General features: G+C 38.3%; 2 protein-coding genes across 18 annotated transcripts in view; one reads left to right on the top strand and one right to left on the bottom strand.

The window, feature by feature from the left end:
- Window positions 1–3,715, top strand: part of myo18ab (myosin XVIIIA b) — a 219,893-nt gene extending 216,178 nt beyond the window's left edge. For 15 of the 17 annotated variants that reach the window (XM_069911043.1, XM_069911042.1, XM_069911044.1 and 12 more), the window contains one exon: window positions 1,821–1,910. Coding sequence is in view for 2 of the 17 variants with exons in the window: in XM_069911055.1 (XP_069767156.1) it covers window positions 1,821–1,962 (142 nt within the window). In the remaining 15 variants the exon portion in view is untranslated. Of the gene's footprint in view, window positions 1–1,820 lie in introns of all 17 variants that reach the window. The other 2 variants (XM_069911055.1, XM_069911059.1) reach the window with 1 other exon arrangement.
- A 4,773-nt stretch (window positions 3,716–8,488) lies between these two features.
- Window positions 8,489–27,189, bottom strand: part of pipox (pipecolic acid oxidase) — an 80,260-nt gene continuing 61,559 nt past the window's right edge. Inside the window, exons 6-8 of the mRNA XM_069911086.1 lie at window positions 23,826–23,981; window positions 19,362–19,437; window positions 8,489–12,041 (exon numbers count right to left, since the gene is read on the bottom strand). Coding sequence (XP_069767187.1) covers window positions 11,917–12,041; window positions 19,362–19,437; window positions 23,826–23,981 — 357 coding nt within the window. The 3' untranslated portion in view covers window positions 8,489–11,916. The remainder of the gene's footprint in view (window positions 12,042–19,361; window positions 19,438–23,825; window positions 23,982–27,189) is intronic.

Genomic DNA, 27,189 nt, shown 5'->3' on the forward strand with positions numbered 1-27,189 from the left:
TTATCCAAATTCTTTGATTTGACTAATTTGATTTTTTTTTAACCTCACACCTTTTCATTTCTACTATTAAGCCTATGTAATTTGACTTGCACAAGAGAGTAGTAGTGGACTAACAGCTTACTGTTCATGATTGCAAAGATACAGATGCACAAAATTCTTCTTCAACCAGCACTGAACTTTATAATATACCAAATTTGATCTAAATCCTGTCAAAAATTATGGAGTAATAGTTATGATTAATAATACAACAATTTGTTGGTGGCTGGTACATATGCCTCAAAATGTCTTGTGGATGCCCATCACCCAACTTTTTATTCTGGCAAGTGAATTTTATCTGTGAAACAAGAAAGTCTGCAGATGCTTTGATTGTAGTTAATGCATAAAATTGCTGGACAAACTCACCAGGGCCCAAAGCTGTAACACTGTAACACCACCATTTTGGGCCTGTGCTCTTCATTAAGGTATGAGCAAAAAGCAGGATCAACATCAATCCTCCAATAGCAGGTGCCTAGTTAAAAAGGTGAGGGGTGGAGGAGAGAAGAAAGGGCAGGGGGGGGGGGAAAAGAAGCACAGGCTCTTAGCCATGAATGAGAGGGCTGGAGATAAAAACTGAGAATTGACTGGGGGATGGAATAACTTAGTGAATGGAGAGCTGGAGAAAGGAGTCGGATAGAGGAAGAGAGAGACAGGAAGTTGATGGAGACTGGAGGTCCATGTTTTAATGCCATTTGGTTGGAGGATGCCAGATGGAATATGAGGTGTGGTTCCTCCAATTTGCAGGTGGTCTCAGTTTGGCAGTGCATGAGACCATGGACAGAAATGTCTGTATGGGGGGTGGGGGGGGGGGGAATTAAAATGAGTTGCACTGAGAGATCCCTGCTCTAACAGCAAACAGAGAGGAGGTGGTCAACAAAGCAATCTTCCAGTCTGTGTCCAGTCTCTCCGATGCAGTAGAATGGCCCCTGCAGATTCGCATGTGAAATGATGCTTCATTTGGAAGGGCTGTTTGGTGGTCTGGGAGTTGTGGGTGTGAGTGTAGCATTTCCTGCGGTCACAGGGATAGGTACCAAGGGACTAGCAGAAAAAAAGTTCAGACAGACTAGAAGGGCCAAGTTTTGTGTTGTAATGTTCTATGGTGAATAAAGGGAGGGGGATGAGTGGATGGACTCTATCTGTTCCTAAGCATGATGCTGGTTGGAGATGACTCTATCATTAATGTGTTACAAACCTGAAGAAAAGCTGAAATCAGCTCTGAAATGACTGGTGATTTTTGGCCCAACATTGCACTATGCATGAAACCTCTGAGATATTAATCAAAACTAATCAAGAAACTGCTTTTTTTTATCTTCAGAGTTTAAATAAAGTAACAAAATAAAGTAGTAAAATTCCAATAAATTGCCATTCAATTATTCAGAAGTCATAATGGTCAGGCTGACTTGTTAGTCTAGAATATGGGCCTGGGGTCTAGAATACATTAAGGGTTGGGGACTGAGCTGTGGGCCAGATAATTGGCTCAAGTCAGGATTGGGGCCTGGAATGTTTGCTTGTATAATTCCTGTTCCTCTTTAAATTCCCTGAGAATCTGCAGCATGTTCAAAATGTTAGGTAAAGGTGTGTTTCAGTGAATAGAGATAACATTCAATAGTATAAAAAATTTGGTCGACTGGTACTACCAAGTGTGCTGGATTATTGGAATATTACTGCATCTGTATTTTTGTCACTTTATAAGCTCTGCAAAATAAATCTATAGTTTTAATTCTCTTGTAGAAAACATTTGTAATGAAACTTCACCCCCTCCCCCACCCCGATCTGTTTCACAGTCCTCCTTTGTATCGTCGGCACACTGCAATGATCGAGTCTGATGATGAAACAGATGGTGTGGAAGACTACTTTAAAACCAATAGAAGACGACCACTCAGCAGTAGTGATAATGACAGCAAAACTGTGGAATCCAATGCATAACAACAATCAGGGTTTCTTTAACATCAGATTCTTACAAACTGAAGAAGTACAGCAAGTGAGATTTAAATTCTTGGGGTTATACATCAGTGTTAAACGACAATAATGAGAACAATTGGGGGGAAAAGGATGAAGTATGAGTATAATGTTGGTGATAAATTTGCATGATTTTGATAGACTGCTTTTACTTGACAGTTAATTTGGTGTACAGCATTAGGATTGGAATTCTTACAGTTACGGATGCCTGCTGCTATCATTTCACTATTTTCGTACCTTGAGAGATAAAACTTTATTTTTGTCTCCCTATTGCTTTGGCTGAATTTTCTTACAATTACCTGTTTTCAAATTCTAATTTAAACTTGTCATCTCTGGTTGGATTTAGAATGCCACTGAGGTTTACATGCAGTTAGCATTAAGCAAGCCAAATATTATTTCGTATTTAGCTGTGGTAAACTGGAAATACAAACAAATATAATGGCAAAACAACTACAGTATTTGGCTTCAAACTGTTTTATTTTGATTTAAAGAGTGTGTGTGCACATGTTAATAGTTTTTGGGGAAAAAATATTGTGTGGGCAGTGTATTGATGTCTACACTCTTACACATTATGCTTATCTACTAATTGTAAACAAAACAGTGAGATACAGTTGATACCTCTCAAAATACACACTGACAAGTTAAAAAATAATTTGTAGATTTAATCTTAATTAATTAAGGGATATTTCCAGATCAGAAAGTAATTAGAAAGGAACAGCACTGGGAAGATAAATACTTTTAAAAAGTAATTGTTGAGTTCCACTTTTGTGTATTTTACCTCATTGTTGTGCTTGTTTATAATATCAGGAAAATAATTCAGTGTCAAAATGTAATGGGTAACATCTTTTGATCTCCATCATTGTATAATTTAGATCAGAAAATGAAGGCTTGGGAAGAAATGGATGTTAATAAATTAAAATAGGTACTTCTTAAATATCTATACTGTCCTCATTTCTTCAAAGGAATTCACTCCTTTATATTTGTTCTCTTTGATTTTTGGATGTTATATGAAATTAACTCCTTGTTCATCGATCCAAGTGCAAGTTTGTCACTAAATACCTAGTGCAGTGGGAAGGGGGTCTCACTATTTTGTGACAAAATTAAACTTGATGACCTTCGAAAACCAGATTGGAGCTTTGATGCAGTCCATGAAACAATTACCATCTTTATATATCGACACAGTTTTCCCATAAATTTACATGGATTATTTAAACAATTGTCTAGATTACTGTATAAAACCAACTGCAAATACTATTCTGATTACCTTCTTGAAGGGTCAGCGACTCATTATGCCGTAAGTATTGGATATAAAAACCTTATCTAACTGTGCACTTTTCAAGAATGCAGTCCATGTACATCTTTACTTAGTACAATTAATAGCAGATTGCAGTGCTGCAAGATTTATTAATACTTGTACTGAAATGTTATTAAATGGTACTGTTTGATTCATTTAATCAAAATGTAGCACTGATGTACAAAGTCCTGTGATACAATTAATTTTCAAATTGGATTGTAATTATAAAAGGAGTTTTGTAGTCCTGGCTTTAAAGTTTGCTCTTGTAGTTTAAAGGAAATAGATTTAACAGAAGAATAACTGTGTAAGAGGACGATAAATTTAAATTGTTTTGAAAGACTGCAAACATCAGAAAACCATTTTGTCCTCAGTTATGTATTTTTTTGACTATTTATGTTTCAAAATAAACTTTTTGGTTGCCTTTGAGTTTCCAGGATTCGTTTTCATACATTTAAAAAAAAGTGAAATTAAACCATTTAATTATTTGCATGTACATTTCCATTTTACATTCTTTCTATGCAGTCTCTCACATTTTAGGGGTCTTTTCACAAAAATTAGGATGTCCTGATTTCACTGAAAATATGTCAATTTAACCTCACCTTAAACTTGTGCTATTCAAGGTCCCTAATTGATATGGAGATGTTACAGAGACCCCTCTAGCCTCTCATCTCTAATGTTAAAACATCATATTTTTCATGTGTTCCAGTGGACTCTTTACAATTGAGACTTCCACTTCAGCTATGCAAATCAAATATATTTCACAGTGTAAATAAAGTCAACCTTGCAGATGACATCCCCAGATGAGATGATTACTTTGCCAGAAATACTCACAACCACAGAAGAGTAGAAAAATGTGATAGGCCTATTTGGGACCACGTAGCACTGGCAGTTAGTGTTGGTTCATCAGAGCTGTTTTCCATTCTGATCGACCTCAGATGCTTCTCTGTGGAGTTTACATATACTACTTAATGGCAGCATGGTTTCCACTGATTTCTGCAGCTTCCTCCCACATCCCATAGAAATACCAGCTGGATTAATCTACTATTAATTACCCAGGTGTTGATAATGGCAAAAAGGAAAGTGAAACAAAGATGGTGTTCATTTTTTCAAGAGAATAAACTGCAGGGCTGTGGGGAAGGGCAATGCAATCATTGTGCTGGGAGCCAGCACGCAACTAATGGGCTGAATGAAGAGAATATAATTTGGATGAAAATGTGGCAAGATTCTTTTTTCCCCCCACTTTTATAAGTTTACTTGTGTTTATTGAAGTTAATTACCACCCATTCTACTCAATACCAGAATAGTAAATAAAATAATTGTCAGTGTTACCCAGTACTGTAGTACTTATCCAAACTGTGCAAGGGTGAGGAACTTATGTTAAGAAAACAAACTCCTGACTGGATGATAGATTCACTAAACAAATAGCTGAATTCCAGAGTTGATATCAAAGATAGTTATGCAATTTAGTCAGGTTTGCTTTCCCACCCAATTTCAACCTCTGTTAATTGATTATATACATACTGGTACCCACCTTGGGAAGGAGGGAATGGTCAATAATCTTTTACAGACTTGGTGGCATCCAAAATCAGGTTGTCGAAAGGAGGGCAAAAGCAGGTCTCATTTGCCAGGAGCACAATTTTGAAAAGAGAACTCCAAGGTACCCAAATTAAAACAAAGTCAAAAAGAAAATTTAGTATACCATAGTGGTTGGAGTTATACCTTACACAAAGGAAGATGGATGTGCTTGTTCAAGCTCAATCACCCTTGCCCTTGGTTATCATTGCAGGAGTTCCTCAGGCACAACAGTCTTCTCCTGCTTCGTTCCTTCCAATCCAAGGTCGGACATATGGATTTCAATGTTTAATTCCAGTTGTATCTTGGTACACATGACAAACAATGAAAAAGTCCATAAGAAAGACAGCATTCAGAGAAGAGCTGACAAATTCAACAATTTCAATCCAAAATGTAACATTCCAGAGCTGATCACATGTATTAGTTACGCCATGTGATTTGATACAGAACAAGAATTGCCATACCATTGTTTTGTACACATCTTAGAAAATGTATACATCCAAGTTCAACTGATTTTGTTGTGCTAGTTAGAAAGTACCCTGTACATGCACTTTCATCTTTCTTTGTTTTTGCCAAAAAGGCTTAAAGATAGGAGCACCAGGAGTATTTTCATCTCCTACCAGACATGAGTAAGCCAATCAATTGGACATTTGAGAGTGACTGCTTCTAATGTGGTGGGGGTGGCATCACCTTTTTTGTCCTTTGGCAAGGATAATCTGGCCACCGAGCAGAATACAGTCTTGGTCCTGCGTCTCTCCACACTGTTGCTCAAAATAGAGTTTTTTTATTAAGTTCTTATACAAACGTCATCCAAATATTATTTACAATTACCTTCATCTTGCAATGATGAAAGGCCGTCATTCAGTCAAATCGAGTCTATGCCAATTCCCAGGGAAGTAATCCTCTGAGTCCTATTCGCCCTTTCATTTTCCTGTATTCTTACAAATTATTTTCTCAGATGCCCATCAAATCCCCTTTGATTTATTTTTTTTTCTGCAACTCCCACTTTGACTGTAAAGGTGATTCACAGCAGCCAGTGAAATTTGGGGGTGGTATGGTTAATGTGATACTATTGCAATGTCAGAGACCTGTGTTCAAATTTGGCACTATGTGTAAGGAGTTCGTATGTTCTCCTCATGTCTTCCCCCCCCCCCAATTTCCTCCTACCCTCCAAAACATATGGGGTTGTCGGCTAATTTTGGTGCAACTGGGTTTAAGTAGCTGGAATCAGCTTCTACTAGGCTGTACATAAAATTAAAAACTGCCAACACATTATTGGGAACATACAAAATTCTGTAGAAAAGCGATCAGGTCCTAGGAGCTGAGGGAGATGTTCAAAGTGCTGCATTACTACACCATATGGTATCAAAACGTAGAAATAGAATCATGATACGGTATTTTGCTAAGCTTTATAAAATTGTTTAAATGATTAAAAAAATTGTTTTACGAATTACCTTTCTCCCCCTCCTCCATTCTGAATGGAGTTCCAGATAAATCCTTCAGTGGAACAATTCTGCACATTAATAAACTAAAACCAATATCACCAAACAATTTTTTCCAAAAGGTTTGCCTTCGGGGGATTATGATTTCAAATTAAATCTGAACACAAAGGTAATTTCAGATTTGCTGGATCATGTAGGAAGTTGGAGAAAAGTTAAATGAACTTTTATTGAATTTAGCATGTTTAATTGCATAATAATAAGTTCAACTGACCTTAAAATGTTTATCCGTTGAATTTTGTTTGTACTCCGCCTCTAATGCCTTGTGACAGTATCCAACAAGAGTTGGCCGGCATTGATGGATTCCAGTTGCCCTGGTACCGCTTTTCCATGGTCCCAATGTCTTGGAGAAACCTTTCACCGTGTTCGTCACTGATTGCACTGAGATCAGCCGGGAAGACGTCCAAGTGCGAATGCAGAAAATAAATGTTCAATGACATGATGCACTTCGTGGTTTTTGTCTGCTTGAAGTGGACTTAAAACATGACAGGAAATCACAAACATAGGTTATTATCTAAAAGAAAATGGTATGTGATAGGAAAATTTTCATGACAGCAGTTCAAAATCCATAAAATACACCCCAAAGCATTCAGAAAGCAAAATCTTCATTGTCTAGTGGAACGTGCTATTGATCTAAATTTATAAATAATTGCAAGCAAAATTCTGTTCTCAATCTTTAGTACAATGAGCATTATAATCATTGGGGTCTATGTTACATTACAAAACTTGTTCTATTTTGAAGAACGTTTTTGTTTTGAATCAGTTGAAGGATCCTGAAGTAAGATTCCATGTCCTCTTCTTGGGTCTAAAGTATGTTTTTGTTTTCACTTCAGTTTAATTGGTTTTGAGGTGATTATGGAGCTCAATGTGGGAACTGCATACTCTCCCAAAGATTAAGCTTATGCACAGCTTTAAAATGCCCCTGCTGCATGGACTTGACCATTCCAAGTGGTATGATAACCTTCTCCTCTGCTGGAATCAGTAGGAAAGTTGCAGTTTTCCAAGAAGGCTTTGAGTAATCCTTGAATTTTAGTCAGCTCTTTCCATGAGAGACAATCCCCCAGGAGGATGGGCAGGATAAAATCTCCCTAATCAGTCTTGATTGACTGCTTTTTTTCTCCTTACCTAAGGTAATTTGGAAAATTTCTCAGATTACAAATAAACAGATGGTTAAGAGATAAAGATCCTTATTGTCTCTGCTGTCTTATTGCAACATGTCTTTCTCCAAACTAAAGAGGAATTACTTTTGAATCCTTTCTGAAATAATTAACTGAATGAACAATCGATTTGTGCAAGAAAAAAAAATCCAGTCTCATCAACATTACATTTAAAAAAAATTTCCTCACAAGTGTCCCAACTTAAAGTGAATTTTAAAATTCACTTTAGGGCATTTCATGTCAGGGCTCTGCCTGGAGGCCAGCTACAAGGGCGGATTGAAAACTTAAAACTTACCTTTCACACAGCAGCCTTAAAAGGCTGCTCCAGCATCCAATTCATAGAGAGCTGCCTTGTAGCTCCCTCCAGAGCCAATGGAAGTGGGGCGACAGGTGCCGTAGTGCCACCCATCATAAATAAGTGGCAAAGCAATGGCCGTCTTTTCTACCCATAAAACCCCCACACAACTGGAACCGCTGTTTCCCAAAACAATTCCAGCTATGTGGGATCATGGGAAGGGAAGACAGCCATTGCTCTGCTGCGTTTTGAGCTGCAGTGTGCAGCCCTGAAGGCCAAGGTGGCCTGGTGAGGCTCTCACAGCCTGCACTGGCTGCCCAGACTGCTCCCGCCCACTGTCCTGGCCTTGAGCGGGTTATGGAGGGAGAGGGGTGAATGAGGAGATGGGTCGCGGGCTGACATCATCAGCCCACTCCTATCCAGCCGCTTACATTCGGGTCAGGCAGCAGGATGTAGCCCTCCTCCAATGATCCTTCCCAGAGAAGGGTTGGAATCACTGCCTTGGAGCCGGTCATGGCCCATTCAGAAAGGTATGTCTTTAGATACAAGGGCGAAGAACCTCCCCCTTTACAGACTGGTGTTTTCCCTGCTTGAAAGTACCTTTTGTAATGGAAAAATACCTAGAGTAAAAGTTTCTTATTAAAGTCTGTTCTCAACAAGAAATAAATGAACAGAGTACTAGAAATCAGTTTATTTTGACATAAAACAGCCTTAGTCATATTCTTAAATTAAAAGAGAACAATGGGCAAGTTACATAAACTTAAATTGCAAGGAACTCCTGCTATTTAAATATGTCTTTCATTTCTCATTGAGTAATCTTATCGTTCTCAGGCAACCTAACAGCTAGTTGTTGTGTGGGTTCACTATTTCCATTATAAATAGTGGTGGCACTTAAGGCCACACTGAGAAAGAGCGCATAATTTACTATTCATGTGAATCACAAAAGGAGTATTATTTAAGTCCTTAGTCATGCACAACAACAAAAAAAATGTCCTTCATTTCAAAGCAATAGATGAACCGACAAAAAATCAATGATCAATCACAAACTCTTTTCTGCATTACAACAAGCCAATTATTTTATATTTGAGAGGCAATTTTCCACCACTATGAGCTTCTAATTAAGAAATCATATTTTCTGGTCTGCTTTTTATTAACCTGCTCAACAGTTATCCTCTAATTGACTTCTGCAATTAGACTGTACGATCTTAAAAAGGCCACAAAGGTAAACATTGCTCCATTTTAGCAGCAGATTAATACATGATATGAAAGCAATCATTAAACTTTATCCCTATCCTAATTGGAAAATGGCAGAATTCATGTTCTACCTCATTTCTGGAGAACCTTGATGATACTGACCCCACCTGGAGTTGTGTGTGCAGTTTTGATTCTTCAAATGAGGAAGATTCTTTGACTCTGGAGGGGATGTAGCAAAGGTTTTATCAGGTTGATTGCTGAAATGTATGACTGGCACAAAGAGAGATGGAGTTAGCGATGAGAGTTTAGAACAATGAGAAGGAATCTCATTGCATAGAAGAACTCTTAGATTTTTAGTTGGCCTTTTTTTTATAAAAGTCAGCGGCCTAAAGAGTTTCTTAATCACGATTATTAGTGTGTTATTGGCCATTATGTCAGAAATATTGACATTGCAGAAGCTGACCATTTCTTCCTTTCCCTCCTTTGCTGTTTGTAGAACAATTGGTTTTCAGGCAGAATATACATCAACTGGATCTTCTATTTTATAGCAACATAATAAAATAGTCTGCAAAAATGTATTGATTTCTGAAGTGTGAACTTATCTTTTCCTGATGTTTGCTCTTGACAGGAATCAATTCAGGGAGATCCTGCTGTCCAGCAAATCAAGCAATGATTCATAAAGCAAAATAAAATTAAAATCTAATTTTAGTTTATCTTTAGAAAATTCTATTCCACATATATAAAATGAAGTTATGTACAGCCAGAGGGTGTTATAATTGTGGCTGGACAAATTAATGTCACTCATAGCTCATTTTCAGGATATTTTACAGTAAAATAATTACAGCAAGAATAAGTCAATGCCCAAAATTCTCCAGATTACAATTTACCTTGATTACTTTAGAGAAAGCTCCCAAATAGCACTAATCTGTGGGAAGGCTCCACATCACCAAGAGCAATTTGACTGCACAAAATGCAAAGAAATACTTAAATTGCTAACAATTTTATGATTTAATGACAGCAAAGATTGCAACTGTAATGACAGTGAAACTGTCAAAAGTATTGGCCAATTTACAGTTCACAAGTTCCTATAAGTAAGGCAGTTGCCATGGCTTTTCCTCACGGCGACAGAATTAGTATTACAGATGAACAGCAATCTTCCTTAATATTTCCATTTTTAATCTGCGTGAACAGAGCACTCAGCTCCTATGAAGACAGGTCTTCATATGAGCATGTCATAGTTATTTAAAGGGTCGAGGAAATGTGCATCCAAAATGTATAGTTTCCTTCTCACACATACTAATAAGCTGACTCAGTGACAAGCCTAACCTCAAATAAGAAAATGTAATGCACCATTATTACGACTTTATGCAAAATCCTAACTTGTACGGAGGCAAAAAGAAATCCATTGCAGTGGAGCAAAAAAACAAACACCATCAGCTGGAGGAACTCAGTGGGTTGAGTAGCACTACTCTACCACAGTGGTCTGGTGCACTGACCTCTACCTTTCAGAGGCCAGATGCCAGCTCTCAGATACCTCCTTCTATCGATCACAACCTCACCAACGCCCACTTTTTTCCCCTCACTGTCACAGATCTCATCGCAACAGGAGGTCTCCCCTCCACAACCTTCAACTTGATGGTGCCCAAACCCTGCTTCCATCACTTACCCAAGATCTACAAACAGTTTTGTCCTGGCAAGCCCTATGCTTTTCCCTACTATTGCCCCCATTAACCTTTTATATCCTCATATATGGACTCCATTCTTTCTATCTTTGTCTTGTCCCCTTTCACCTGCATCCAGGATGCTTCATATGCCTTCCATTATTATGGCATATTCTCATCCCCTGGCCCAATCGTCAGACCTTTCCCCATTAGGAAGGTCTTAAAGGCTTCTGCTTCTTCCTGGAACCATGCTTCAATTAGCTTTCCTCCAACAACACTCCTCGTCCATTTGGTAGAAGTCATTCTCACCCCGAACAACTTCTCTTTTGACACCCCTGATTTCCTTCAAATGAGTGTTGAAGGAACTCTTAGGGATCCCAGCTGCACAAGTCTTTTTGTTGCCCATGTTGAACAGACTTCATTCCAAAGAGAATGCATAGAGAACTTCTTAATTTTATAAAGTTTGTCATTAACCTCAACTCTGCTCTCAAATACACAAACTATTTCTGACACTTCTCTCCTCTCACTTGATCTCCATTTCAGAAGACAAGCTATTCACTGGCATTAATCATAAACCCACCAGTTGTAAATTGGGGTATTTGAGCGGGATGGGCTTGTGGGGCCGGAAGGGCTATTTGCCAAGCTTTATGCAAAAATATGAAATAAAAAGCAAGCCATCCCTGATATTGAAGGATAAAAAGGCTGCTGAACAAAACACAAAATAATGAAAACCACATGGGAAGTATTCTTACGAGAAGGCACTTTTCAGATCAAACTCCCACTTTACGTTAACTAGAACATTAACCCTGTTTAAATTAATTCAAAAGTGAAAGCTCTTCTCTCAAGTTCATCTATCTATTGCTTGTGTTTCCACTGCAATGATTAAATTCTGATTTTCCTCCAACAGTTAACTGTTGCCAACTTAAAAAGAACAGAAATCATAATTCAATTTGAATTTCGGGACTTAATTAACATTGAAACACAATAATTGGTTGATACAATGCAGTCCAGTTGATTTTTATCAAAACACAGCAGCTGAAAACCTTCTTGTACCTCTTGAGTCCTTTTCCTTCAAACAACAAATGATTCTGGCATGATTCAATCTTTTAAAAATAATTAGTTTCTCCTGGTTTTCAAAAAAACCATTACACAAGCTTCTATTTCCTGATCCAAAATTTTACCTGACATTTTTTTTATTGATGGAATACATTTCTCCATGCGAATTATGATTCAAAGTTTTACCATCACTCTAAAGCGAAGACTTTAACCAGAAACGATTAATTTTGAAAGGAGAAAGATCGTAGGATGGTTTATTTCCAAAACAGAGCTCGGAGAGGACTTTTCCAACCACTGGAGCAAATTTGAAGCCATGACCTGAAAAAAATAAAATGTGTTCCAATGAAAGCTGCTAAATACAATGCGCTGACTTTCAAATGGTATGACTGCTAAATATAACTTACTGCTATTCCATATTAATCAGGATAAATATCACATAAACATCAGCATGTTCCATGGTGCAATTAATTTAAATCACATGACTGTCAAACCTAAGGAAGCTGCTCTTTCAGACCAAATAAACTCACTCTAAATTGTCCTCAGACCTGCCACCTGCAATGCAAGGAAAACATTGAAAGCATCTGTCAGAGTTTCATTCTTCTGGACACAGAAAAGGAAGTAAAAGCCTTATTTGTTGGATCTTCTGAGCTGGGCAAAGACAGAAGGCTGGGTTAAAACTTGTCCCAAGATATAAATGGAAATTAATGCCAGTATTTAAACAAGGACACAACTGCCTTTGAGATGTCAGTACAAGTAACAAGCTTCCCCTGCCCCCCCCACACAAATTACTTAAATAATTTTCAGACCTTCTCAAAAAGTTTACATCCAATTGCTTCTCAAATTTAGTCACTTTATTGCATATACATTGCATACTTCCACAGAGAGCAATAAATGTCCACATATTTTATTGAGGGATAAACAATGGTCAGGGCATGGGGAGAATTTCATTCTATAAAATAGGCCAAGTTATTTACTTGAAGGACTTGCTCACAAAGGCAGCAAGATTCTAGTTGCAATATTCAGTTAATTTTTTTAAAAACAACTATAGTTTTAATCAAAATCTTTGTCTCTTTGCTTGCCCCTTTTAGAAGATCCAAACAAATAAGGCTTTAATTGGCTCAAGGGAAACAGGAACCTCATACAAATATCTTCAAATAATATCACAGAAATGTTTGAGTTCCCTTAATGAGCAGAATTGGCTTTAGTTTAACATCATCCTAAAAAAGGGAATTTCGCAATGGTGCACAAATTGGATGTCATGAAATGCTCCTTGTGGATCGCTCAATTTTGCACTCTCGACTGGAATTCAGACCCCTAACTTTGTCAAAGAATCAAGTGTGCACCCTGTTGTGCACCATTTAATTGGTGATCTTGTCTTGAGTGCACCATGTGCGATAGAACTAAAATTGAAATAGTGTGAGAGAGAGAGTTGTGTTTGTGTATTCCAATCTTATTCTTCATTTTCCATGATAATACTGACTACATCACATCATAAAATATTACATCAAACTTCGAGTGGAAAAAATCTTCACAGTTCTGGAAAAGGATTCAGAATTGTAATTGGTTTTAAATAGAATAATATTTGGTAGGCAGTTAGTCACAGATTCTAAGAGTGAAGGGTGATCATCAAAAAGGGATATCTCATCGTGTTACTGTGTCAGACTTCATTTACAATCTGGCCGGGATGTGTGGCTATCACTCAGACAGTTCAATCTACGACCTGCACAAATCCATCCTGTTCTGTTCTCACCACATATCAAGTCCCAACTGTTAGTAGGGAATTCTGTGGGGAGTCTATTTATATCTGACCACATTCACACACGCATACAAATGAGGTTCATGCCAAAAGTCTTTACTGACTTTTGATAGAACCATCCAGAACATTGAAAGAATATAAATCTGATTCAATTTATGAAGAATCTGGGGGAAAAAAACCAAAAACAACTTCTCTTTCAATCCAGTTTATGCCAGTAATGAAAGAGAATTCAACAGGGATTAAGTGAAACATGAAAGTGATTGTAGTAAAAACACAGAAGTACTGGAGGGATCTCAGCGGGTCTCGCAGCATCCATAAGTGTTAAAGATACTAAAAAAAAGTAACATTTTGGGTCAGAGTCCTCCTTCAAGGTACAAGAAAAAAAGGTAGGTAGGCGCCAATATTAAAAAGCTGGGGGAAAAGGGGAGGGAGAAAAAAAAAGCACAGACCAAATGACAAAAGGTATTAATTGGATATGATAAGAGGTCAGGAGAGAGGAAAGGTGAGAATTGATTTGTGGAGGGGGTGTTATTTTTGGCTCTGTGAAAGGAGAGAAAAGAAAAATACAGACAGATGAGGGAAAGATATGGGGGCAGGGCAGAGCAGACAGAAACAGGAGACATCGATATTAATGCCATCTGGTTGTAGGGCGCCCACATGGAATATGAGGTGGTGTTCCTCCAATTTACAGATGGTCTCAGTCTGACACTGCATGAGATTTTGAACAAAATTGAAATGAGCGGCCACTGGGAGATTTCCGCTATTGTGGCGGACAAAGCTGAGGTGCTCAACGAAATAATCCCCAGTCTGTGTCCAGTCTCTCCTATGTAGAGGAGACCACAATGATACAGTAGATGACCCCTGAAGATTCACAGTGCTGCACTTGGAAGGACTGTTTGGGGCCATGAATGGTGGTGAGGGAGAAGGAGTGTATGTGGAGCATCTCCTGCGGTCACAGGGCTAAGTGCCAAAATTGGTGGGAAGAGAGTAGTGGACGAGGGAGTCATGGAGGGACCAGTCCCTGTGGAAGGCAGAGAGAAGGGAAGATGGTGGCATACGCACTAGGTGGCAGAAATGGAAGAGGATGATGCAATGGTTGTGGAGGCTGGTGGGGTGGTAGGCGAAGACAAGGGGAATCTTGTCTTTGTTGCGTGTGTGGGCCAGAGGGTGCCAGGGTAGATGTTGGGTAATGGAAGATATGCAGGTGAGGGCAGAGTTGAAGGGGAAGACAGCTTTTGGAGGACATCTTAGATGATCTGGCATGGAAGACCTCATCCTGGGAGCAGATACAATGGAGACAGAGGAATTAAGAAAAAGGAATGGAATCCTTACAGGAGACAAGACATGAAGATGTGTCAATGAGGTAGCTGAGGGAATTGTTGAGTTTGTAGATGTCTGTCAAGAGGTTCTCTCCCTAGATGGAGACAGAGCGAGAAAGAAGAGTGTTGCTAGAAATGGACCAAGTGAATTTAAGGTCAGGGTGGAAGTTGGCAGCAAAGTGGATAAAGTTGATGAATTGATCATGGGTGCATGAGGCAGAACTCAAGTATTTGTGGAGAGAGTTAAGGAGCTAGAGTTAAGCCACTGCGTAGGCTTGTAGCATGGATTGCTCTATATAGCCAACAAAAAAGGCAGGCATTACTGGGACTCATGCAGGTACCCATGGAAACGCCTTTGGCTTGGAGAAAATGGGATGAGTCAAATAAGAAGTTATTGAGGGTGAGGACAAGTTCTGACAATCAGAGGAGGGTGATAGTGGACAGGACTGGTTGGGTCTGTTGTTGAGAAAAAAAACAAAGGGCTTTGAGGTATTGGGGATAGAGGTGTATAGTGATTAGATGTCCTTGGTAAAGATGAGGCAGTCGAGTTCAGGGAACTAAAAGTTGTTGAAGTGACTAGGGCTATGTGAAGCATCACAGATGTAGGTGGGGAGGGACTGGACCCAGGGAGTTGGGGGACAAAACTGAGTTGAGGTAGATACCAGTTCAGTGGGGAAGGAGCATGTGCAAACTATAGGTCTGCCAGGACAATTGAGTTTGTGGATCTTGGGTAGGAGGTAGAAATTTGCAGTGTGGGGTTGGGAAACAATGAGGCCATGCTTGGGAGATAACCGGAAGTGAAGAATTCAGAGGCAGAACTTTATACAGTGGTTTGATGAATTGATGGGGTCCTGTTGGAGGGGTAAGTAAGAAGAGGTTTCTGAGAGTTGTCCGGCTTTGGGCAAGAGATGCAAGTGAGCCAGACCATAACAGTGCCACCTTTGTCTGCGGGTTTGGCAGTGAGATTGGGATTCGAGCGGAGAATAAAGGCCAGGCATTGTTGAAGTGGGTACTAAGATGGACCTGACAGAAGAAGAGTTCAGCATCATGGCGAAGGGGAATGAAAGTGAGGCCTTGGAGGACAAAGCGATCTGTCTCTAAGAGGCATCAAGGCCATATGGGGCAAGATATCTTTCTCCGTGTATCTAAACCATGTTATTTGGAAATATTTGCATTCTAACTGCAGCTTTTCAACTTAGTACATGGTATCTAGTAGAAATTATTCCAGATTTTATATTAAATTAAATCAACTGGAGGCAATAAAGTCAAAGGAGAATGAAATCAAGTTCTTTACCACATCATCTTCTAAGCCAGAGAAAGCTAGATCCATTCAGTGGGAAGGCAGCAAAGATGTTTATATGAAGTGTGTAGGTATAGTTTTCTGTGCTTGGGTCCTTCTCAGAAATGTGATAAAATACCTCTTAAATATGTTGAAGTGTTTCTATAGCATGAATAATCAGATTACAAAGTAAGCCATGATTAATTTTATTACATTTCTCCAACAACATGTATGTATACTTTGTCACAAGTAGGGGTAAAAGTATTGTTATGAACACTCACCCTTTATCTCCCACACTCATCCCAACACTGAAGTTCATTTAAATGATTAATTCTGGAAATATTTGCATGGAGGACAGTGACCATTACTACTAGAGATATTCCATTTGTTTTGTCCCACAAGAGCGCTCTTTTATTAAGAATGGATTTCTCTTCTCATGGCAATTGAAAATTCCAGACTTTACTCTCCCTGATTTTTTTTTTTACCCCCGCAACCTTAAATCCTGCCAGATTTGGCCCACAAAATCTTACAACTGCCATTTCAATCCATTTGGATCCTTGATCACTTTTTAAGTTTCCTTTCTCATGTCCCACACATGCCCTTTAACCTTAGCAAGACTCCTGATGAAATTCCATTTGCTCCAGATCCTAGGATTTGCTGCAGCCCCAAAAATCTAGAAATCATCTTCAAAATTTGGAAAATGGGGTCCATATCCGTCTCAGGATGGGAATACTTTTCAAGCATTTTTGAGGTGGTGACAAAAACAGACTGTTGAGGGCAGAGCTGCATAACGTTGTGCTAATGGATTTTAATAAGATTCTTGACAAGGTTCCGCATCGTAGGCTCAGCCAGAAACTCATGAGGCATGAGATCCTGAGAAACTTTGCAGCATGAATTTGGAATTGGCTTGCCACTAGAAGGCAGAGGGTGGTAGTAGATGGAGTGTATTCCGACTGTCGGAAGTCAGTGGTTAGTAGTATTCCACGGGGATCTGTTCTGTGCCCCTGCTGTTTGTGATCTTTATAAATGGCTTGGATGATGAAGTGGATGGATTGGTTAGTAAGTGAGCAGGTGGCACAAAGTTTGGAGGTGTGATGGATAGTGTAGAGGGTTGTCATAGGTTCCAAATGGATATAGGCAGGAGCAGAGTTGAGTGGGGAAATGAAGAATGAAGTTCAATCCAGAAAAGTGTAAAGTATACTTTTTAGAAGATTGAATCTGAAGATGGAGTATGTTAATGGTGGAATTCTTAGCAGTGTGGAGGAATAGAGGGGTCTAAGTGCATAGATCCCTCAAAGTTGATGTACGAGTTGATAGAGAGGTTAAGGAGGTGTGTTGGTCTTCAGTAGTTGGGAAATAAGTTCAGGAGCGATGAGGTGATGTTGCAGCTCACAAAACTCTGCTGAGACCACACTTAAGAGTATTACATTAGATCTGGTTGTCTCATTACAAAAAAGGATGCTTTAGTAAAGGTGCAGAGGAGATCTATCCAGGATGTTGCCTGGATTAGAGCATGTCTTATGAGGATAGGTCGAGCAGGTGAGAACTTATTTTTTTGGAATGAGGAAGGATGAGAGGTGACTGAAAAGGTTGTTTTTTTTAAAAACACTGAGAATAGTGGGCAACTGCAATGCAATCCCAGGGATAGTGGCCGATGCTGATACAATGGGGATACTTAAGAGACTCTTACCTTGGCATGTGATCTGAGGGAGAAAAGGGTGAGAGTGATGGTGGAGTAGGTTTATATAAGTAGGTAAAACATTGTGGGCAAAAGGGCCTGTCCTGTGCTGTACTGATCTATTATCTAATGCTGGACTTTACACATCCAATCTGTAGCTCCAGCAACTGAGAAAGGTGGAACTCTTACAATCTAGTAGTCAACTAAATTAATGTAAAGCTAAGATTAATTGCATGAAAAACATTGATCTCAGATTTAATAAAAATCAAAACAACTGAAGATGCTGGAAATCTAAAACAAAATACTAGAAACACTCAGCCACTCCGTTGAAAGAGATGGAGAATTAATACTTCATGGGGAAAACATACCTGAGCAGTTCCACTGCCCGGAAATTAGATGACACTCAGAACAAAAGCTGTGGTACAAATTGAAATGGTTATATACAGGTCATGTTGTTCCAAATGATACCAGTAATGTCCCAAGGGAATGGAATTTACAGCCACTCTTTAAATTCATATAAAAGTTGTCAGAGAAGGAGTCACAATTTCTTGAATAATCATTTGTTATTTCCCAATGCAATGTGATTTATAAATCCATTAGATTGGCTGGTCAGCACAGCGAGAAAATATATTTTTGTATGTAATTGTTGTGCTTGGTGGGGCCTAATTGGCATAAGAAATAGGCCTGAAAGAAAACTCTTCAATGTGGAATAGATTTACATTCATATGATGATTTTACCTTTATTTAAATTATAAATTGGCTGCAGATTGGATTTGTGGCTTGGGGGCTTGATCTGTGTTTCCCCTAACATAGCAATAAATTAGAAATGACCAGTAAATTATAAAACTATAGTCACTTAAAGCTGGTGTGTTTAAAAAAAGAGGGGAACGTTTTGTAATGTTAAAGGAAGATTTGATATCATGTGACTACATTCTGGTTATCTTAATTAATCAGTTTGAACAACATGGTTAGAACAAACATTACCATAAATTACTAGTAATTATAATTCAGTGATGTCATCGTGGAAAGCTTAAGATTGAGCCCAATTTTGCCTGATTCCTCCATTTCATGGATATTTGATCAAACCTTTGAAAGAATCCAAATTTCATACAAGAGTCTCAACAAGTTTCAATAAAATGCAGATGCTAGAAATCTGAAATAAAAATGGGAACTGCAAGAAATAACCAGCAAGACTGGTGGGCCTCATGGAGACAAAAATTGGATTCAGGTAGCAAGGCTAGAGATTAGTGATCAATATTAATTACATCCCCATGACTCTCAGGGCTACCTATACTTACTTCCATTCAGCTTCCAGTAAGTTGTCCATTTCCACACTCCTGGTTTCTCTGACTCAATCATTTTAGTTCTAAAGAGTTTCCATACCAGTGTTTTTTTTTTAATTATCTAAACGGTCGCTTCCCTTCACATCATGGCTCCCAAACACATTTCTACTCTCAACCACTCTCCTCAAACCCAAAGGGTAGGGTCTTGTTGTCCTCTCCTTCCATCCCTAGCCTCCATATTCAATGGATCATCATCTAGGATCTCCACCACATTCAAATGAGAGGAACAGGTGCACTGAAATCACTATTGTAACTGCACCAACCTGAGAATCCAGCTCCAATGATAATGTTCCCATGATCAGGATGATGGTCCAGAATGAAATCGTGATCCGGAGTGTTCTGTTAAATAACGTTAGAATTCACCATGAGAAAAGCATGGTACTTGGAGCCATTTCTCCAAGCTGTCCTAGATACTTTATGATAACAGAGACAACCTAAGTTTGGGACTGGTCAACAAAGGCTGAGAAGAACCAAAAGGAAAAAAAAATCTCCCTCCCCATTGAGAGGTGGAGGAGACTTTGCAGGTTTCAATGAAATTCCTAACATCACTCTAAATTAAGCAGAAATCTCCAGCTGACAATGGAAGTGAGATGTGGGGACACAGTGGGACCAAGTAACCTGCAGTATTAATTCCCACCTTCCCAATTTCTATCAAGGATCTAACCCCCAGCTTCACCCACTTCACATTAATGTTCCATCAAATCCAAGGTTTACATCTCTCAGGCTTTCAAATTAAGCCAAAACTTCAAAACTTTTTTTAAATTAATTTTTTTATATCAAAGCTATTATTCTATTGCCTGATGATTTTAAGGTATTTTTGGATTCATTAATTTATGAAAAGTTTAGCAAATCAAGTTAACACTTAGATTTTAGATTCAGTGAATGTGAACAGGGCCAACTCAGAACACTACAGCACTGAAAACAGGACATTTGACCCTTCTAGTCTGTGCCAAAGTATCACTCTGATAGTCGGCCTGACGTGCACCCATTCCATATCCCATCAATGTATCTATCCAATTTATTCTTAAAAACTTAAGAGTGAGTCTGCATTTACCACTTTAGATGGCAGCTCATTCCACATTCCCACCACTCTTTGAGTTAAGAAGTTCCCCCTAATGTTCCCCTTTCACCCCAAAGCTATGTCCTCTTGTATTTATCTCTCCTAATCAAAGAGGAAAGAGCCTACTTGCATTTACTGTGTCTATACCCCTCAATTTTGTAAACCTCTATAAAATCTCCCATCATTCTTCTACACTCCAAGGAATAAAGTCGTAACGTGTTTAATCTTTCCCTGTAACTCAACTCCTGAAGACCTGGTAAATCTTCTCTGCTATCTATGACAGAGGGAACATCCCAACCACAGCAGGAAATGGTTTGCTTGCGGGGTGCCAGGCATTGGGGGATGAGGGTATCATGTTATTATTTGTGAGTTCTGGATGAGTAATTCTGATTTTGTTTCACCTCACAAATAAACAAATAAATATAAATGAATGCACATTTCAATAACTCTCTGGATCCTGCATCCTATTCCCAGCTGGTTAGGACTGGCAGGGAACCACAGTGGATTCCAAGTTCGTGTCTAAATTAAACCATCAGAGCTCAGCCTCCACATAGACAGGACCTTTCGACCAGCTGAAAAGAGTAGGTTTAATGTTGGGGCTCAATTGAAGACAGTGAGATCAAAAAAGGGCAAGTAGGCCATAACATTTTAGAAGTATAGAACATTATAGCACAGAAATAGGCCCATTCAGCCCTTCCAGTCTATGCCGAACCATTATTTTTGCCTAGTCCCACTGACCTGCACCCAGTCTATAGCCCTCCATACCTCTCCCATCCATGTACCTCTCCAAATCCTTTTAAATGTCAAAATTGAGCCTGCATTCACCACTTCAGCTGGCAGCTCATTCCAATCCTACCATTCACTTTAAACTTTCCCCCTTTCACTCTTAACACATACTCTCTGGTTTGTATCTCACCTACCCTCAGTGGAAAAAGCCGATCTACATTTTCCCTGTTTATCCCCTCATAATTTTAAATATCTCTATCAAATCTCCCCTCATTCTTCTATGCTCCAGGGAATAAAGCCCTAACCTGTTTAACCTTTCCTTGTAACTCAGTTCCTGAATTCTGGGCAACATCCTAGTAATCTTTTCTATCTTATTGATATCTTTCCTGTAGCGAGGTGACCAAAACTGGACACAATACTCTAAATCTAGCCTCACCAATGTCTTACAGAACTTTACCATAACATCCCAACTCCTATACTAAGTACTTTGATTTATGAAGGCCAATATGCCAAAAGCTCTCTTTACCACCCTATCCACATGTGATGCCACTTTCAGTGAATTACCATATCTATGTGTATTCTCAGATCCCTCTGTTCTACCACACTCTTCAGGGTCCTGTGTATGTATCTCCTTTCTTGATTTGTCCTTCCAAAATGCAACACCTCACACTTGCATGCATTAAATTCCATCTACCAGTTTTCAGCCCATTTTTCCAGCTGAGCTAAGTCACTTACAATTTTTATCCTTTAGATAAAGATGAAATGTTTAAGTTACTTTTTAAAAAAGCATAAAAATGTTGAGGTATGTTTGGATTTACGGAAAACCTGACAAACCAAATGATCAATTAGCTCTGTGAAATGTGAATGACAAAGACAAATTTTTGTTTTTACTGAAACAGATGAATTTCCAACCTAAGTGAGCGCACTGAAATGAGAAGTAAATCACAAAAATCTGAAGCCACCAATCTGGTTGAAGTAAAAACACAAAATGCTGGAGAAACGACTGTAATCAATGAAGTTCACTGATCACTGAAATCAGAGGCTGAAATGATGAAAAGTGGATCCTCACCATAGTTAACTATGCTTTCGTCAACTAATACATCATTGCTGTTTGCCTTAAAATACTTAACTTGATTCAAGATAGTCTCAACATCAAAACATTGTAATCAGAAAAAAAGTAAGTGTACATGGATTAAATTTAAGAGAGACATTAAATTGAGGTTCTGTCTGCTCTCTCAGGTGAACACAAAAGGTTTCATGGGAGTAAATAACAGGCAAGCTACTCCTGAAGTCCTGGCCAGTATCTCCCTCCACTCACTCGTACTACAACTGATTATTTGGTCAATTATCTTCTTACTGTTTCTGGGGCCTTGCTGGGCCCAAACTGTCAGCTTCAACAGTCACTAGGCTGCAGAAATATTTCATTACCAATAATGCACTGAGAGGTTACGAAGGGCACAAAATAATTACAATTCTTTCTTCCTCACCAAGAAAATAGCTCCTCCATGGATCATTATTATTCTCAGGAGCTCTCAGGCTTTCCCTGGTGATCAAATTGAATAAATATTTTGTTGTTTTGCAATATCTTGTATCTTGCTGGTAAAAATGAAGTTGAGCCATCAATTCAACTCTAGGAAAAACACAGTGCTGCTATCTACAGTACATGATTACTACTCTCAGTGCAAGCAACTGATTATACTATTTTTTTAAAAAAGACACATGAAAAATAGCACAGGGAACATACTTCCAAATTGTCTTTGGAACACTTGGACTACATCACAGCCTTTTTACTCCACTTTCAACTCAATTATTATAATTGTTAAAAAGATAATTAACAGTAGTTATTAAAATGGTCTACAGAAACATTAAGATTGTCAGTTCAGCTGAATGACAGGAAGGGATGAGAGTCTTTGTAAGTGTTGTTGGGATGTATTTATGGGAACCAGAGCCTAATGGACATAATACTACAAATAATATTTCTATATTTAAATAAAGCACGAATACAGGAGGGCAATTTCAGGTCTATGACTTAAATTATACTTCAGATAAATATGTGAAGTACAAGGAGCAAATTGAACGAAATACAGATGCAAATTCATCATGCAAGAACAACACAGTATAGGGAGGAACTTTTTCCGGAGATTGGAAAGACTAGGGTAGGGGACACATGGTTTAAAAGAACAGATCCAGGTCTTTCAGGAGTGATCATGAAACACACAGATAGACAGAAGTTTGGAACTGGTGTAAAATGGCTGTCTATGTATTGCAAGTTGTTAATTCTCTCAGATTTATACATTTCACTGACTATAGCATGTGTAAGTTGAATATATGGAGTTTGCCCATGTTGTAGCTGAGTGGTGGAACAGACTCAAGAGGACCGAGAGTCAAATAGTCTTCTCCACTCCGTGACTCTAAAGCAACAGGATTTTTTTCAAGCATCTTTGTCAACTGATGAGAGTTTATGATCATGTACACAAATACAATGTACACCTGCAACAAACACATGTTACTTGCTGCAGTTTCCCATTGATGTAAAACACTCCAACGCAAGATTAAGGTGCCGCAAAGAAGGGAAAACGACATAAAAGAGAAAAGAAGATAAATAATAAAAAAAATTCATATTAAATTCAGTATTTTAAATATTGTACCTTTAAAAGAATTGATTGCACTACTGTACCAGAAGTAACAAGGTAGAATTTAATTGAAATCAACAGGAACCAGGCAACAATTTCAGGTGCTGGATTTGAAACGGAGGTAGCATTTAAGCTCCTTCAATGAAGGCTATGAAACAGATAAATCCTGCTTTTAGAAAGTAATTTTGCAGAAACTTTAATATTTAGAGGATTTTTTTTGCAATTCAAAGAAATATAGAACCTCAAAATCTAGTGAGTTTTTGAAAAATCATTCTGGCTATTTATAGTTAACAAAACGGATACCTTACTGTATACATGCAGTATTCAATAACAGCTGGCCTGGGGTCCAAACCAGGAAACTCTTTGGACAGAAAGTCACTCAAGAGGTTTACATCCTGAGAAGACAGATGAAAATTGATATCCCGTTCATCTGGGTCAGCATTATTTCCATCATGATGGCACACCTAAAAAGGACATTTCCGTACAAGGTTATATGTAATATTTCTTCTTTGTTTAAAAAATATACAATATATTAAACTTTTTCTCACAAACACAACAAACAAAAACAGTCCCTCTTTCCCTTCCCCACCCCCTTCCTTACATACAGATCTACTGTCAGAGCTTTTAAGTATATAGAATACAGTTGGGGAAACTAAGTTTTTGTATATATAATAGTTACTTTTATACCCTTTTCATTACTGTATCTCGGCCCCATGTGGTCCAGGTTTGGCTGCCAGACCTTTACAAAAATGTAATATTTATTCTTTAAGTTGTATGTGATTCTCCCCCCCCACCATGGTTAAACAGCTGTTCATTTCCACAGTCCATGGTGCTAGAAGTAGAGGGGAGTCAGACTTCCAAGTGATGGGGATATTTTTGACTCGCTACCGCCAGTGTTATTTTTAAAAATGAGATTTGATATTTGGTCAATGATTTCCAGTAAATTACCTAACAGATATAGCTCTGGGTCGCCCATGAAGGCCACTCCTGTTATTCTCGTTAATTTTTCTGCAATTTCTTGCCAGAATGGCCTAGATGTAATATTTACATCTAGGCAAAGGAGGAAAAACCCAACACCCAGCCCCAACCCACCAATTTTCCCTTGCAACCGCTGCCACCGTGTCTGCCTGTCCCGCATCAGACTTGTCAGCCACAAACGAGCCTGCAACTGACGTGGACATTACCCCTCCATAAATCTTCGTCCGCGAAGCCAAGCCAAAGAAAGAAATATATGTATAAATAGAACATATTTAAAAAGAGTCTTTTTTTTCCTTTCAAGCCTATCCACAATGATATCACCTAATTCTGCTGAGAGTGACATGCACTGTGAATCAGGTATGGCTGATAGTGATATAATGAATTCCCTCTGGGCTCCTAAAGCAGCCAGTAGGTAGCAATCTTTATCCATGAATAATGGGAGCATTCATACATCAGACCAAGGAATTGAATGATTCTCATTCTCTGTGCAATCCTCTTTTGTATTAGGGATGATTCCTTACAATGGAAAGCAAGAGTACAGCTCCATATCAAAAGAATCACATACTAACATCTAATTATGAAGAAAACACAGAAGATACAATAACAACTCTCCACGCAACACAGAAGAAACTATTCACACTTAGCTCTCAACTTGTTAAACTAATGTCACTTGGTGGTTCTTTTTGACAGATAGTTGCACAATGAACTAAGTCAGCTGTCAGAGTTCAGCAAGGAGAAACATCTCTCCCAAAAAAACCAAGCTGCAGAAGAACTTCACTCAATCACTGTCGCTACAGACTCCATCTCATTACCACAGATGTAAAAAAGAACAAGGTATTCCATCTTCAGATTTCTCTATTTGAAAGAAGCTTCATTTTTTTTGTATACTGGATAAGGCATTTTTACTTCAAAAAAACATTTAATCGGGAATGGAGTATTAACCCGAGGAAAAGCAGCTGCTTTATATTGTGAAAAAAAAAAATTAAACATTCCTCTGCCATACAGAAATAGTTTCTAAAATCCCAGCATCAAGCTAGCTTTGATTGCTGGAGTCAAATGATATAATGTGAGGCAATCAAACCTTCAGAGGAACCATTAACCCCCGACAGACAAGGTTTTCGGAATTCCCAGAATTTATTTTAAAACAATAATTTTATCCTCTGTATTTGAACATCCTTTTACACACCTCATATTATTTGCCTCACTGTCAAGTCACCGCTACCTATTTTTAGCCAGGCAATTTTATTAAAACACTCCTTTTTTTGGTACTGTGTGGATTAAAATGGTTTAAAAGAATGAATACCTTGGCATGTTTCCAGCAATCAAGGTGGTATTTTATTGTACATTTCCTTACAGATATTACACACAGCAAATCTTCTCCAACAGGCCTTAATTCCAACTTCAAGAGGAAAGTGTAACATATTGACACTTTTATATCCCTCACCAATTATGGTACATTTATTAGCTTTCTGAGTAAAACAGTCAATTTAGAAAAGGAATCTGTGCTCTGGACCTACACCTGCTATAAAATGAGTTGAGGCTTCTTAACTCATTTTCATTCATGATCCTTACAGCTGGCAGAATGAAAAACCTTCACCTTATTCAAAAGGATTGGATTTAAAAATTAAAATTCAGACGAGCGTTCAAAGCCATTGCTTGTAATTCCTGAATGTACAATGGCATTCCCTGAAATTATATGAACACACTGCACAACTGCAAATCTGATTTTCAGTGATGCTGCAGACAAGAATCCAAACCAAAAATTGGGATTATCTTGTATATCTGAGTATAAATGAGATCCTATTTCAACATTAACATTAGTTCTGATTTTTGTGACATTAATTTTAAAGTATTTCCAGCAATTTTTAAATGAAGGAAAGCTGACTGGTGTTTAAGAATTATCCAGCAGTGGTGTTAGGCAATATAAAACCAACCCCTTGCTGCACCTTTCTAACCTCAGATGTTGTCGAAGGTTGACAAGATCACCATCTGCTATTTCCATTACAAATGTGAACAGATGAACTTGTAGAAAAGCTATACTAGCAGCAAAATGAAATAATAAATAAGTAGCTTTGTGGACAACCCAAGACTTCTAATCATTTTAGATTTTTCTTTCTCTTTTCGCAAAATCAATTACAAGAAACGTTGGTGTTGGTAATAATCAAGCTGGATCTTTTCATATTTTGTGTCCAACCACCTGAAAACTGAATGATGCTTTTCAACATGGAAACAGGCCCTTCAGTCCAACTTGTCCACGTACCTTTGGCCCATATCACTCTAAACCTTTTCTACTCATGCACCTGTCTCAATAAAGAAGATCAAAGAGTGCCGATGCTGTCAGAAAGGACCCATTTAAATCTATCCCAAATCACCTTAAATTTAACTGTCAGTTAACAGAACAGGTTAAATGATATGCAGCGTTGAGGAGGATGTTCAGACTATGCAAATGGTGTAACACTCAACTTGAATAAAGTTATTTTTTTGATCTTGGTTATCTGTCCTGTCACAAATCAAGATGTCAAACTTCAATAAAGTTGAAAGGTTTGGAAAAATTCTTTTTACCAAGTTCATGAGAAACCAATAATACAGCTTAGGATGTGGAGCAAGTTGAAATCAAGCATCTATTTCTGTTCTCCATTACAAATACACCAAAGAGTAGTTATGTCCAAATGATCACAAATTCATTTATATAGT

Source organism: Narcine bancroftii, chromosome 14 (assembly GCF_036971445.1).
Source record: "Narcine bancroftii isolate sNarBan1 chromosome 14, sNarBan1.hap1, whole genome shotgun sequence".
In the NCBI taxonomy this organism is placed as follows: domain Eukaryota; kingdom Metazoa; phylum Chordata; class Chondrichthyes; order Torpediniformes; family Narcinidae; genus Narcine; species Narcine bancroftii.